Source organism: Nyctibius grandis, chromosome 1 (assembly GCF_013368605.1).
Source record: "Nyctibius grandis isolate bNycGra1 chromosome 1, bNycGra1.pri, whole genome shotgun sequence".
NCBI lineage: Eukaryota > Metazoa > Chordata > Aves > Nyctibiiformes > Nyctibiidae > Nyctibius > Nyctibius grandis.
Window position 1 is genome coordinate 49,470,472 of NC_090658.1, and position 13,755 is coordinate 49,484,226.

Sequence of the window (13,755 nt, forward strand, 5' to 3'; positions counted from 1 at the left end):
AACTAACAAATGGATTTAGGCTAAAAAAAAAAAAAAGTTCCAAAATACTGCAATACTGAGGATGTTACAAGATGTTGGCACTAAGTAAGGCAAACAGGATTTTCAGCTATTTTGGGGAGAATATTTTAGCAGCTTGGGGGTGCGACTCACAATTCTTGACACTGAGCTGTGATTTTCATATGCAATGCTTATCCTGCAGCAAGTCAGGACAATTTTATTTTCCAACGTAACTCAGCCTCCTCTCAGAAAGATCATCTCTGAAGTGCAACGGTTGATCTCTCCCCTACTGTGGGTTTTACCCACTATATGAATGAGATTAAGAATCTGGTTTCTGTAGGCCGTAAGAGAGAAGACTTAGTTTACAATCACTCTGACTCTGAACTAGTAACCTAAAGCTGAGCATCCCTGGACTATTCTTCAGTCATTTCTCTATGCACACCTGAAAGTTGGATAGTACTGAAAATTGAGTCCCATCTGTACAAAAAGAGGAAAAAAAAAAAAAAAAATCACAATATGATCTGTGACTCACCATAACAGCAGCAATTCTCTTTTGGGAACTTCCTTCTATTCCCAAAGCTCAGGAGAAGTTGCTTGATAGGCAGGAAACAAAACAGTCTGTCAGTGCGATCTAGGCAAGAAACAAATAAAACCCAGCTGTCTCCTGGCAATGCTGCAGGGCTGTATTCCAGCACACCTTTCTACACTGGTTCTCTGCTTTGAAGAATCTCATTTTTTTTCCCCAAAAATTCTACCAACTTGATCCTGTCTTCCCCCTGCAAATGCAGAGCCCTGCCTTATTACAGATCTTTCTGGGAAACTGGCCAGAAATTTAATGAAATTGCCTAAATCCACATTTTACTCTATTAATTTTAGCATTAGTGAAATACCATGGTGGATTATAAATCTTATGATACTACTAAGTAAGCATTATCTTGCATACTTCTGATGCATTTCACATTAACCCCAGTAGTGGAACCAACAAGACTAACAAAAGTCCCAGCTTCAGCATTCTGACACGAGTCATCCATTACAGCATTTCCAAATGCAGTAACAAGAAACAACATGGGTAGAAAAGCACTTGTGAAATATACTGAGGAGAGAAGGTGGCTCTCCCTCTTGTGCCAAACGTGGAGATTCACTGTGGTACACCTTTGGATCTTCTGCTGCCCTTGTCAGAGCGCATTTCGCCACGCTCAGCAGACACTAACTTGAGACTGCTGCATTGCACACAGCCTATCATTTGAACCTCCTAAAACCTTATTCAGTGAAGCTGTAAATATTTAATTCCACATTTTTAGCAAGACATTTGCTTTGGTAACTGTGTGTCAGTTTGGTACATCTGTTACTAAGACTAAACAGAGGTTCTCCAAGCAGGTGCGTTGCACTTTGATCTCCTTAAGGAGCTTACCTCCCACTGTCTGGGGAGGTAAGTCAGCTGGGAAAGAAGTCAGCTGACTCCAAATTTTTAATCTGTGAAGCTTTGCCTTCTGGGCTGCACAGCCACTAACTGACCATTTGAGACAACAGTATCATTTGGCAAAAGAGGAGGAAGAGCCAAATGTCTTCCCATTGTCATCAACTACATGAGTTACTACATGTGTTTTAAGACTATTCTTGGTGAAGCTCATTTTTTACCATCACTATTTTTGTTATGATTTCTCATGTTATCTAATTGAATTAGGAGGTAAAGAACGGTCTTGTTTATTCTGCTGCTTGTGTCTACAACCAACCACCTGCATGATCAGGTGTATTGTTTATTTCAGTAAACAGGACATACACTATGGACTTTGTCAATTTCTTAATTTCCCTGCCCTCTCCTCAATTACCAGTACAAACAGTACGCAAAAGCAGTTGAAAAGCAGTGTATGTGGATGATCAGTGCAGAAGGGAAAATTTGAGAGACTTACAATAATTAAAGAGTCTTTGCTAGGAGGTGCAGACCTGGCTGCATATGCAAATATAATTTCACACATTATCACTGTAAAGGTCATCACCAGTTAAAATATCAAGAGCTATGCTACTGCAGATGACAACTCATGTCCCTAAAGCAAAGCAGTGAGCACTAGTGTGCTCACTTAGCAAACCCAACCTGAACTGTACAAGGCATAGCTCAAAACTTGTTTTCCCACTGAAAATGCATTACCGCTGTCACATATCACACAGTTCCTCCCCCGCAACCCCTGGACTACTTTAGTCTGGAAATAAATGTTTCTATGACACAGTTCACAGTTGTGACAACTATAGTCCCATCAAATAAATCCCTTTTTGCTTGTACTGGTTCTTTGCTCTTGCTTAGACTGAGGGACTACCATACTGAAGGACAATAGATTGCTACCTTTTTCTTCTAGACTACGCATTCTATATTCAAAATTAGAAGTTCTTTTTCTTTAGTCTGTTTTCACAGTCAAAAGCTACAGGCCTAAAACATCGATAAAAGATTCCACGCAGCCATGCCTTGGGGTCCTGGCAGTCATTTCCTTGCAACATACTACACAGCACTTCTGGTGTCTGTGGTTCCTTTAGCTTCTTCCCTGCCTTTATACACACATCTCTCATACGAAAATCCAAAATGTCATCAGTGATTTTGAAAATTCTGGAGTGTAGACTCCACAACTCAAGAGATTAAGGCACTCACCTGGAAACAGATGTAGGTGGCTCTCAATCCGGCTCCAGCAGATGTTCAGCTACAGCAGAAGGCACCTACAGCACTTCTCTGGGGCCTGGTTCCTCCCCCTAAGCAGAACTTAAACTGCTGTCTCCCACCGAGAGTGAAGCCATCTAACCTTATCAATCCAACAACAGAAGAGGAGCATCACCATTCCCAAGTCCTTTAACTCAACCTTCATTCAAAACTACACACCAAATTTGAGTCCACCCCCACAAACTTCTAGATCAGCCAAATGGATTTTTTTTTTCAGATATTTGACAAAAAGTTACCCTGTGTTCAAAATAAAGAGATCAAATGACTTTTTAACCACAGCAATCACAACAGGGACTCTGGTTGTAATATTGTGTACTTTTCCAGAAGCTGCATTCCAGGTTCCTCTTCACTGTTAGAAATGCAACTTTGCACTTGAGGAGGATACAAATACAGCACGACTAGCCTGCATAATTCATACCACCCATATTTACAATTTCATAAGTTGCTGGTTAAGGTGTAAAAATCACTTATTCTTTCAAGTCACTGCTACAGATATTGAACATTAGGCCAAGAAATTCTCTCTGATTAATGAGAATCAGCCTCCTTTGTTGATTCTCTACGTGAAATTAATTTGAATTTTCATCTATTCATTATGAGATACACCGACTTTTCTTGTAATTATATTTTAAAAGGACAGGTGAGGCAAAACATATTAAAAAGAGCCCTTTTGGTTTATGGTAACACTGTTATGAATGCAGAATCAGGTAACAAGCTACAAAAAACATTTAATGCAAAGTTAAATACATTACAAACTTTATTAAAAATAGGTTGCAAGTGAAATACAGTAGAAATGGGAAACTACAGCAGTTTTGATGTTTTTCATAATAATGCACAGACAAATATGAAAAGCACTTTTACACATATTCACACTTGACCCGAATGCCCAATAGCGGCCAAATCCACTCGACTGAAGGTTATAGGTATTTTTTTGCTAAGCCTTTTTCAGATTCTAGCAGCAACAGTAATTCAGCCACAGCATAAGTTTTTTTCCTTAAGAAAAATTTGTCACTGTAAGGCTGCTAGTGTTCTCGAGATAAATTGGGAGAGGCTTGCTTTTCCTGATTAACAGACATAGCAAGCATGCAGATCCTTCATTAACACTTTGAACCAGTTTAATCTTCTACTTCATATTTAACAGGTGAAACGGTAAAAGCACACTTTCAAATAAGAAACCTGAAATACGTAAAAAATATTTACACTCCAATTTTCATTAACTTGCATTTATTTATCATACAACTCTTATTAAAAGTGATTTCTTTCCTAAGGCAGTGAAAGTCTACCCCTTTGTATTTGGAAGTGTGCACAATTCCCTAAATATATATTTATAAGAGAACAATATGATACAGGGAAAAAAAATCATCTAAAGCCAGTAAAGGGCTTTGTCAAATAGAAAATTTGTTTGGAATCACAATATATATTGTCTTAACATCACACAATGAGAAAAACTCTGATGAGGTCCTTATTCCCAACATCATCAGCCATATACGCATAGCTGAAGAAATAGTGGGAGGAAAAAGATTAACAATTTAAAATTAAATAAGGCTATTATAGTGTGAAAAAATAGCTTGAACTGCCAAGATTTTCAGTACAACAGTAAGAGGATGTCAGTAAAGCCAGCTAGACTAAAGAAGAGCTCGCTAGCACTACTTCCTCAGCGTGAGCAGAGATGGTTCATTGCCAGCACGCCAGGTCTGTGAACGACCTTACTAACATTCCCACTCCCGGCCAGCAGTATTGTATCTGACACTTCATACTTCAGACTTTTCTTCTAATATGCCAGGTCACTTCTCCATAGAAAAAAAAAGATATTGCTGAACTGATAATAGCAGACTTACCAATACTGTTCCATGCCTAATTGCCTAATAAATTCTCATCTACCTTTCTCAGAAACTGTACGCATCTGTTCTGCTCACCTTGGAACTGGAATCACTCACTACTCCTCGCCTTTAACACATTACTAACATTTTGGTCCTAGCTGATGAAGGGCCACTAGCGTAGCCTACTATCTATTGCTTATGTAATTTTTAATAAAACAATTATCCAAAGGTTTTATCTTCACATTTTTGAAAGTCTGAAGCACATATAGTAGGGATGCATCAACATACAGACTTTTCCAAGACTACAGATAAAGTCTTACACAACCGTTTTAGACCCAACAAATACATAGGACTAGGAATGTTTTTATTCCAAGGTTTTACCTACAGAATGTGTGTTATTGCAATACTAAGTAATAGTAAGATCTGTATTGATATGCCCATCATTGTATGAACACCATATGGTATGTCAAACTTGCATATAAAGTCTTATTTAAGGTGGCCCAGATATTGGCTTCTTATCAAACAACGTAAAATATTAACTTCTAGTGCACAGTTTAGTTTAGGCAGTTCAAGCTATTCTCACTCTCTCTGCTCAGCAGCTAAAACAAAGTGTGTCTGTAAAACACCAGGAAACAGAACTTATCTTTGACAAGTGCTACTTGGTCTGGTGCACAAGAACTTAACCCCCAAAACATAAAGAAAAAAAAAAAGTTACCTTCACGTGATTCATATCTTTAAAATTTTACAGTGCTTTCATTGTACAAACCACAAGCTCCTGGCAAAGTAATCAGTTTTCTTGCTATTGCAACATCTCTAAATCTTAATTAACAGTCTTAGATATAGAGGAATCAAAGTCACTCCTTTCAGAAAACATACATTTTCTGTTCATTAGTAGTGTGCCCCCCATCTCAATCCCTCAATTTAGAGATCTTCAGTTACATCTGATAAGGTGCTTTAATCTTATTTTGTGTTCAACTCATTTTCCAGTTCCATTAATTTCCTAGAAGCTTTTACTTTATTGGATACATCCTGACCCTGTGAAAAAAGCCGTTGGCGTTCCCTGAACGTCAAGTTTTCTGGTGCTCCAGGTAAATCTGTATCTTGACTGGAAAGGGAAAAAAAAGTCTTTGTTATAATTCTTATCTACAATATCCTTATATATTGTAATTTTTAGTAACAGATACTGACTGGTAGCTTTTTTGACTACAACAAAAGATTCTCCGTTTTGTATTCTGCAAGGTTTTGTTCCCCACACATACCTTTAATTCTGACATTGTGCTGTAACTTAGACAAACTAATGGCTCATGACCATCTCCGGCACATTAACATGAATGAAACTGCTTGCCAATTTTCAAAGTGAAGTGCAGGCGTAAACTACGTCTCTCTCTGTATTAGCACAGCATGGCTGTTCTGGCTAAACCAGCAAGCCTTTCTGTGGCCACACGTGTCTAAGAAAAAGCACTGGAATACAAAGCTTTTATGTCTCGGTAAACAAAGTTACTAGTACTGAGGTATGCTGTAGCGGCTGCAACACCTCTGTCTTTTATTCTATACTGGCAAAACTTCCAAGTGCAATTGTGGCCTAAGCCCTTGCACTTACCTCTTACCCTTGTAGCAAACCAATTTTTGTATTACGTGTTTCTGACCACCACAGTGAAGATCTCAAATCATTCTTAGTTGTAGCTGTAACAATACTTTACATGTGTGATTAATCCTCATATAATAAACCTTTAATATATATTTCAATTTCTTAATCAGAAGAAGTTTCGGTTTTAGCTCCAAGAGGTCCCTGCTCTGCACAGTCCACTGAAACATTAACTACATTTTAAAGTGCAGGAACTGGGCTAACAGCTTCTACAGAATCTGAGCCAAGCCCAATTACATCTTCAGTATGCTACACAGTAAAGCTTGCCACTCACATGTAAGTCACAGTCCATATTATTTATGCCTATTACAAAGTTGGTTAGAATCCCACTTGAGAGGTACTGTTCAGATCTATAAATACACGTAAAACAGTCGAAGTTGTTAATTTACAATGATTTACTGAGTTTACTTGGTTGTAGCACTGAGATTTGCTGCTATGTAGTAGTACTTCAGATCACCTAAAGACTTGTGGAGAACTTATTTTTCTGTTCTAGTAACCAAAGATACTCCAGAGCCAACTGCACTCCTGAATGGCCCACTGTCCTGGTTTCATTAGGATTTGGTTTCAGTTTGTGGCCAGCCATGGTGATCAAGGCCCTCAGCAGTTAAATCCAGGGCAGCTGACCCTGGCTGGCCCACAGGTGTATTCTATATCACTGACATCAAGCTCACTATAAAAGAGAGAGTTTGCTGGGAAGAGGTGGGGCTTTTCCTGCTCTCCTCCCTTCTCCCTCAACCTGATTGCTGGAGCAACTTGCTAGTGATCTGTGGATAAGTATACTTTTGTCTGTTTTGTGTTGTCATTTATATTGATTTCTTAATTTCATTAAAATCTGGTTAACTTCAACGTACAAGTCTCCCTCCTTTTCTCAATTCCCTTCCTCATTTGGGGAAGGGACACTGGGTGAGAGAAAAACTGCTATTGTTTAGCCCTGGGTGTGGGCTAAACGAAGACACCCATGGAGATACAACAACAGAAAATATTGCAAAGTTAGCCAAGTCAGGTGTATAAAAGTTAACAGACTCTTGCAATGTCACCTTTTAGATCTTTTGTCTCTTGGATCCCGATAAACTTCATGGGCCCCAACAGCTGCTCCTGTAGATCCAGTGTATGAATTTATTCCTTATGCAAAAGAAAAAGTAAGTTGAAGGACAACAGTTACAACACAAAGGTTTTATATTGTATCTCATCAAAAAGGTGCAGTGCTTCTTTCAAGAAATAATCTTAAACTAGAATCAAAAATAAATTTAGAGGGCCATCTGACCTGTAGAATATTTAAAACCAGTACTACTGAATTCTACCCCTCCTCAAAACAGCTGTAATTTTTTTATACCTAATTCTGAGTCAGAACACATTTTGTTTAGATTATCCAGCATATATCAAATTATGGTCTTTACCTTATTATGGCTTACTGCACAGCAAACATTAGAAGTTGTTCAAGGAGACTGATGCAAAGAGCAACACACTTCATTATCCTGTAGCAAGCTCCACAGGAAATAAGTTAGCTGCAGCCACTCTCTTTATGAGGCTACAAGTAAGCTAAGATTAGTATATACCATCTTTGCAATTCAGCAGAGTCAGAATCTTTGTCTCTGTTTAGTCTGATTAAGTAAACTGTATCACTAAGAAAATGCCACCTCCCGCCTGCCCCTTAAATTTAAATTTCAAGCAAGTATCTTGCAGCACTGCACCTTTAGTTTAAGTCGATATAACACACAAGTTTTACATATTGTATTAATTCTTTCTAAAGGCCACAAGACAAAACCTTTTCTTTCCAATCAATCAAAAATTTTAATAACTTCATCTAAATTTAAGATCATATTCTTTTAACAACTGTCAGGAAAAGAGAAAAGTAAGTGTCAGTACAATACTCAATTTGTCTTCAGACAGTTCTGGTGTCAATATTGTACGTGTTATGTCTTGTGAACCTTCTTTGGTACAGAAGGAAATGTTTGCTTCTTCCACTGGTATATGTAACTTCTCATAAATATTCAATGAGAGACATATGAGGCTGAAACACACAAACAAATTTAGCTGAATTTTTTCCACCAAAAATTTGTAGCAGACCAGATCACACTAGGTATGCCAGGAGACATTTTTTTTCTTTCAGACATGAGTCTTACACGCATACGGTATCACCTTCCCTACTTTGGAAAGTCTGCCTCCACCTCCTGTGGTTCACACTTCCACCTGCTTCAGGGCAGTAGTTTTGATTTGGGTGTTGGCTTTTTTCTTGGTTGGCTGACAGACCCAATGGTCTTCAGAGACCCAGTGGAAGAAGGTACGACAGCAAAATTTGCAGAAGCGTGGTTTACTAGAGTTAACATTCAGAACAGAAAAGAGCTGTAAGGCACAGTAATGTAACAGAGTCAGCGAGATGGGAGATGGTAAACTGCACAGTGAATTCTGCATTTTGTGCAAACGGCTTTGTACGTTACGCAGGCAGTCTTCATAGAAGCTTGAGCAATCAGGTGAAGTTAACCTGTTCTCATGGCTATTTTAAGAATTACGAAATAAGAGTATTCAGAATTAGTTGTATGGTTTATGAATTAGGTTATTAAAGGCGAAGCATCATACTACAATATTCCTTAATTGTTACCAAAACCCTAACCAAATCTGTGTTGATTGTCCTTCTGATTGTTTTCCAGGAAAAACAAACATGCACACACAAAAAATATCGCTGAACATTTCACTTTCCTGAGATTCATTTTTCCATTAAAAATAACAGAAAGCAGGACTGGGAAATGCAATTACATATGAAGTGGCATTCTGGGTTGTGGATGATGGGAGGCAGGAAGAGTGGTGGTGACAACTACTGACTGATGGTTCTAGAGTTACTTAATTCATTACATGTACAGCCTTCAAAGTGCCAGATAAGGAAGGGAAGCAACGGCCTTTGGAAGCCTATGTGTTGTGATGGAAGGCACATTTTACACTCTACTATAGTCAGTTTCAAGTAAGATTTTCTAGAAAAAGAAAGTCCTTTAAAAGAACAAAAATTCAGTACAGACATACAGTACAAAAGTTTCATGTCAGAAGCCCGTTGTTTCAGAATATTCCTAAGAGCAAGCTAACACCACAGACAGTGTTTAAAGAGAATCTTATTTGCATATTTCCTTTCTTTAATCTTACTTTAACTCATTCTGTGTGACAGAAGGTGCTCAAAAGCTAGAGTCCTTCTGATACAAAACCGTGATTTGGGTTCACTGGTTGCAGGTTTATCAGTGGGCTCACATGCACTGTAGGTAGGCATCATGGAGTCATTTGCATTGTAATGGTAGCACACAGCAGGTAGCGTACAGTGTGTCTACTTATACTCCAGTCTAATGACAATACACTGAAAAGTTAAAACCTTCCCTCACCTTCCTTTTAGACTTGGAACCTATGACAGAGACAGACAGGAGCAGCAGACGGGCTTGCAGGATCCATAGAGACTACACTACATCACAAAATCTCACAGGCAACACCCAGGTAAATAAACAGTTTGTTTTGTTTTTTGTTTTGTTTTGGGTTTTTTTTGTTGTTGTTTTGTTTTGTTTTTTGTTTTTTTTCCCCTTTAAATGAGTATCAGTGGGGATACTTTTTATGCAACTTGGGTGCTGTACTGACCCCAAACAGTGAAAACTGCTAAGCATCCACTCTATCAGTTTGACAGTTATAACTGAGCTAAACTACTGTTCCTTCAGCAATACTAAAACTACACGGTGCTGTGCAGAGCTTCTCTTTGGCACTGGAAGCAGTCCCACTGTAGCAGAAGCTAATCTGCGCTGCAAAGGAAAGGATGCCTTGCTGGAAAACGATGACTTGAGCCTCAATTGAAAAGGATGCAGACAGGAAGCTCAGAGTATCACGCACCTGTATGACCTCACACATATCCTAAAGCAGATTCATACACTACTGCAACTGGATTACAAGTGCTTCTGAGAAATGGAACCTATTCTGAGGCTCGTATGCTCCCTATGACCAGGGCACACCACACCTCTGATTAAAGACAGGGATATTCCTAATTCGTTAGGTGGCCAAAAAGGTGATCAGGGATATATACCATATTGTAGGCTTCCACAATTGTCACTGAGACTTGAATCCAGCAAACAAGTTAGCCATTCAGCTAGAAGCCAGCATAAATACTTTCCCTTGCTATCTCAGGTGACTTGCTACCCTTTGCATTTTAGAAGGATAATTTGATTGGCTGGAGTTGGTTGTCAGGCATTTGTTGACTTCCAGCACAGGTAAAAAGAACTAAGGGAATGTCATGTCCACCATTCCCTTCAGAACAATGCAGAAGAAGAAAACAAATGTAGGGAAAGAGCTGGCAGATGCTGCTATTTAAAGACAGAATCTTGTATTAATAAATGCAAATTTATTAGAGGGAGATCTACAAAGACACATACTCAACGAGTAAAGTATGTAAGATTCCTCCTATACCGCAGTAGTTTTCAAAAAATTTAGCATGGAACTTTGGACTGAATTAGCTTTGAATTCCTGAGTATAGCTAAACTAGTACCCTGCAGATAAAATATGGTGCTGAAATTACAGCAGCTAGAGCTGTACTTGAAATTAAACTCCATTATGATTGCCAACTTGGAGTTACAACAGAAATAAGATGAGGAGACAAAGAAATACAGAGGTGTAGAAGTAGAGGGAAGGAGTAAGGCAAAAAGCACCAAGATGAAATTTAGATTTTTGTCTCTCTTTGCAAGAAAACTGCAGTGTACAAACCAGAAGTAAAGGAATAGTGCCTAATACATGAAACTAACTGCATGTCCTCTATGTCTCTTGGTGCTTGTATGTTTAAGAACTATGTCTACAAAGGTCATTTTAAAAGCCATTTGCACACACTATTAAAAGAGAGAACCCTGGTACCAACAATGAAAGCAGAAGATAAGCTCTGTCCATGAACCCATTAGAAAAGGTTTCCTATGTTCAAGAAAGGTGCACTTCCAGATGCCCTGAGTAACCAGTGGTCAGTCATACAAAACAAATCACTGAAAGATACAGAGTGAAAGCCAAAACCAACAGTACTTTGAATTGGTTGAGAAACAGTTAAAATAATTTCCGATTCATTGTGTGAAAGATGGAATTTTTGCTTTTGAAGAGTTTGGGTAAGGAACAAGGAAATTTGAGAGATCAAAACAATTAAAAATTGGAGGATTCATATTAATACCAGGATTTAAGTTAGATCACCACAGTGAAAAAAGTGATTAAGTGGGAAAAAAATAAATCACAAAGTAAGCGATTCAATTTGCAGCACCAGAGTGGAAAACGTGAGGATAGTTCTGTAGAGACAACTGCTTTCACGGTGTCTACCTTTAGAGCTGCTGGCATGGATGAAACTCGGTTTGTTTGGTGGGGGCGGGGGCTGGCTTTGTTTGGCAGTAGTACTGTTGGCATTGACTGGAGATGACTGGAATGAGTTGGAAAGAAAGAGGCCATCTGAAACTGGGCGAGGCTGGCGGGAGGACTGCTGTGGCTTAAGGGTGGCAGGAGGGAAGTCACCATAAGATTTTCTTGTGCTGGAGTACTTATCCTGACCTGCTAGATTGGAATCCTCCTCCTCCTCATCATCATCATTGTATGCAACAAACTTGGCAGTATAAATCGTGTCAGGGGAGAGGACCTGTGTTTTGAGGTAAGAGGTGTTTCGCTGAGGTGGGGGAGGAGGAGCGTTAGATGAAGGGGTTGGGGATGGGAGTTCATATTCCCGTGGAAGCGGAGGTCTGTACAGACCAGGCTCGTCAGGTTCCAGTAATCTTCGTTCTGCTTCATCGTGCTGCCTGCGCCTTTCAGCCTCTAAGCGACTGTAATACTCCTCTTCCTGTCGCCTCTAAGTCCAGAGGAAACAGAAACACAGTGGTCAGAAGGACAGACATTTCCATCCAAGAGAGAGTTAAGTTTTCCATCACCAAGCTACGAACTTTTTGGTCTCCTTTTCTGGCAATAACCAGGGCATCTATATGGACTCATACAAAGAATATTTACTACCATGAAAAAAACGGCAGTTGTCCTGTAACACAGTGTTGCTGTTATTTCCAGATTTACCACTCCCTGTGGTAACCAAGGCAACTGCCTGTGTGATCTAAGGGTGATTCCAGCATTTATTACTCAAACTGTAACTATAGTTAATAAGAGGTAGATTTACTAAAGCTGTAAAAAAATCTGTGGGAGAGGAAAATAACTAAAATTAACTACCATCTTAAAAAAGGAACTTTGTAATTTTGCTGCATGCCTATACAATGTAAATTAATCAACAGAGCCTTGGAACAGACGACTCCTAAAAAAGCTTCTAGTATAAATACCAAGAAAACTACTTCTAAGTAGAAATCAAATTACAAAGAACTCTTCTAAAACAGATATCAAATAAATGTTTTTAAAAACATTTATAAAAAATTAAAAACCCCTATGCTAATGATATTTATATGAGGCTACTGACCATTTAAAAGGCCATGAAATATCTTCTATGTATTTTTCCAGTTTAAAAGACTTTTACTGTTTTAAACTAAATAGCATTTAATTCTGTTCAGCTCTTGTCTAAGCCACATTGTAAATTAATACAAGGGTCTATTCAGTAATTTGTTTGATAACAAATGAAAATGTATATTTGGAAACCGTATGTTACAAAAAACCTTTTGTCTAAGCATAGTATAACTTCTGCTGGGAATATGTGACATTTTGAACAAGCATCCTTTCTGTTTTTAATCCATGTGTTCAAAAAAATCCACCTTATCTGCTTATCTGCTCAACACCGTCAGTCAGTTATCCTAAAAAAAAAAAAAATTCTGATCTTGTTCATCTAGAGCAAAGACATGAAACTCATCTCCTTGTACTACTCTAAAACCACTGTAGTGGTCAGATGTTACTGAGTTCTGAGTTGGTAGATGTATGAGTGTCTCAGTCAAGATCTGTCAGTGAAAACCCCTTGAAGTGTGTGATCCAAATGTCATTTGGCTGCGTCATTGTTAGAAATTAAGAAAGCCTTGGTTGGTTTTTTTGGTTGCTTTTTTTTTAAAAAAAAAACAAACCACAAACAAAACCCCCCAAAACTTCTTATAGTATATTTTTAAATACTTTCCTCAGTCCAGAAACACCTTCCTCACTTCTCACCTATCACCAGCCCCAGCTTAGCTTTCTTCTACTCATCAACCCATACTGCTTATGGAAAACAGTCTAACAAAGCTTAAAAACAATCTAACAAAACAAATTAACAAAGTGAATATATCTAAGAGGGTTTTTTTTTTTAATATATTTGCTCAATCTTCCAAGATGAAATTTCTCTCAACATTAAACATTCTCTCTTTCCTCATTCTCAAGTCAATGTTACTAACAGGCAAGTCTTCAATCTGAGCAAAAGTAACTGTTCTTTCTTGAGGAAGAAGAGGGTCTCAACAAACATGCTAAGAGTCAAATGAGGTGCTTTGTCTTCCACTTTTGAACAATAAAGCTTCTCAAATTCATGTATAATGTTCTGAAGGAGCCTAGAAGCCTGCATTTTTAGAATCTACTTGATTGCACAGTGACTTATCTGCTGAAATTATTTACTTCCTTTCTAGAAACCAATTCCTTTTCCTCCCATAGTCCAAACATAAAAGACAATA

The 13,755-nt window shown here is 38.4% G+C and overlaps 1 protein-coding gene across 14 annotated transcripts in view; it reads right to left on the bottom strand.

Moving 5' to 3' along the window:
- Window positions 1-3,521: 3,521 nt before the first annotated feature.
- The window catches only part of AFDN (afadin, adherens junction formation factor), a 130,824-nt gene continuing 120,590 nt past the window's right edge, over window positions 3,522-13,755 (bottom strand). For 11 of the 14 annotated variants that reach the window (XM_068398043.1, XM_068398033.1, XM_068397976.1 and 8 more), the window contains 3 exons: window positions 11,696-11,987; window positions 7,201-7,285; window positions 3,522-5,623 (listed from right to left, as the gene is read on the bottom strand). In XM_068398043.1, the coding sequence (XP_068254144.1) occupies window positions 5,479-5,623; window positions 7,201-7,285; window positions 11,696-11,987 (522 nt within the window). In that variant the 3' untranslated portion in view covers window positions 3,522-5,478. The remainder of the gene's footprint in view (window positions 5,624-7,200; window positions 7,286-11,695; window positions 11,988-13,755) is intronic. The other 3 variants (XM_068398054.1, XM_068398023.1, XM_068398014.1) reach the window with 1 other exon arrangement.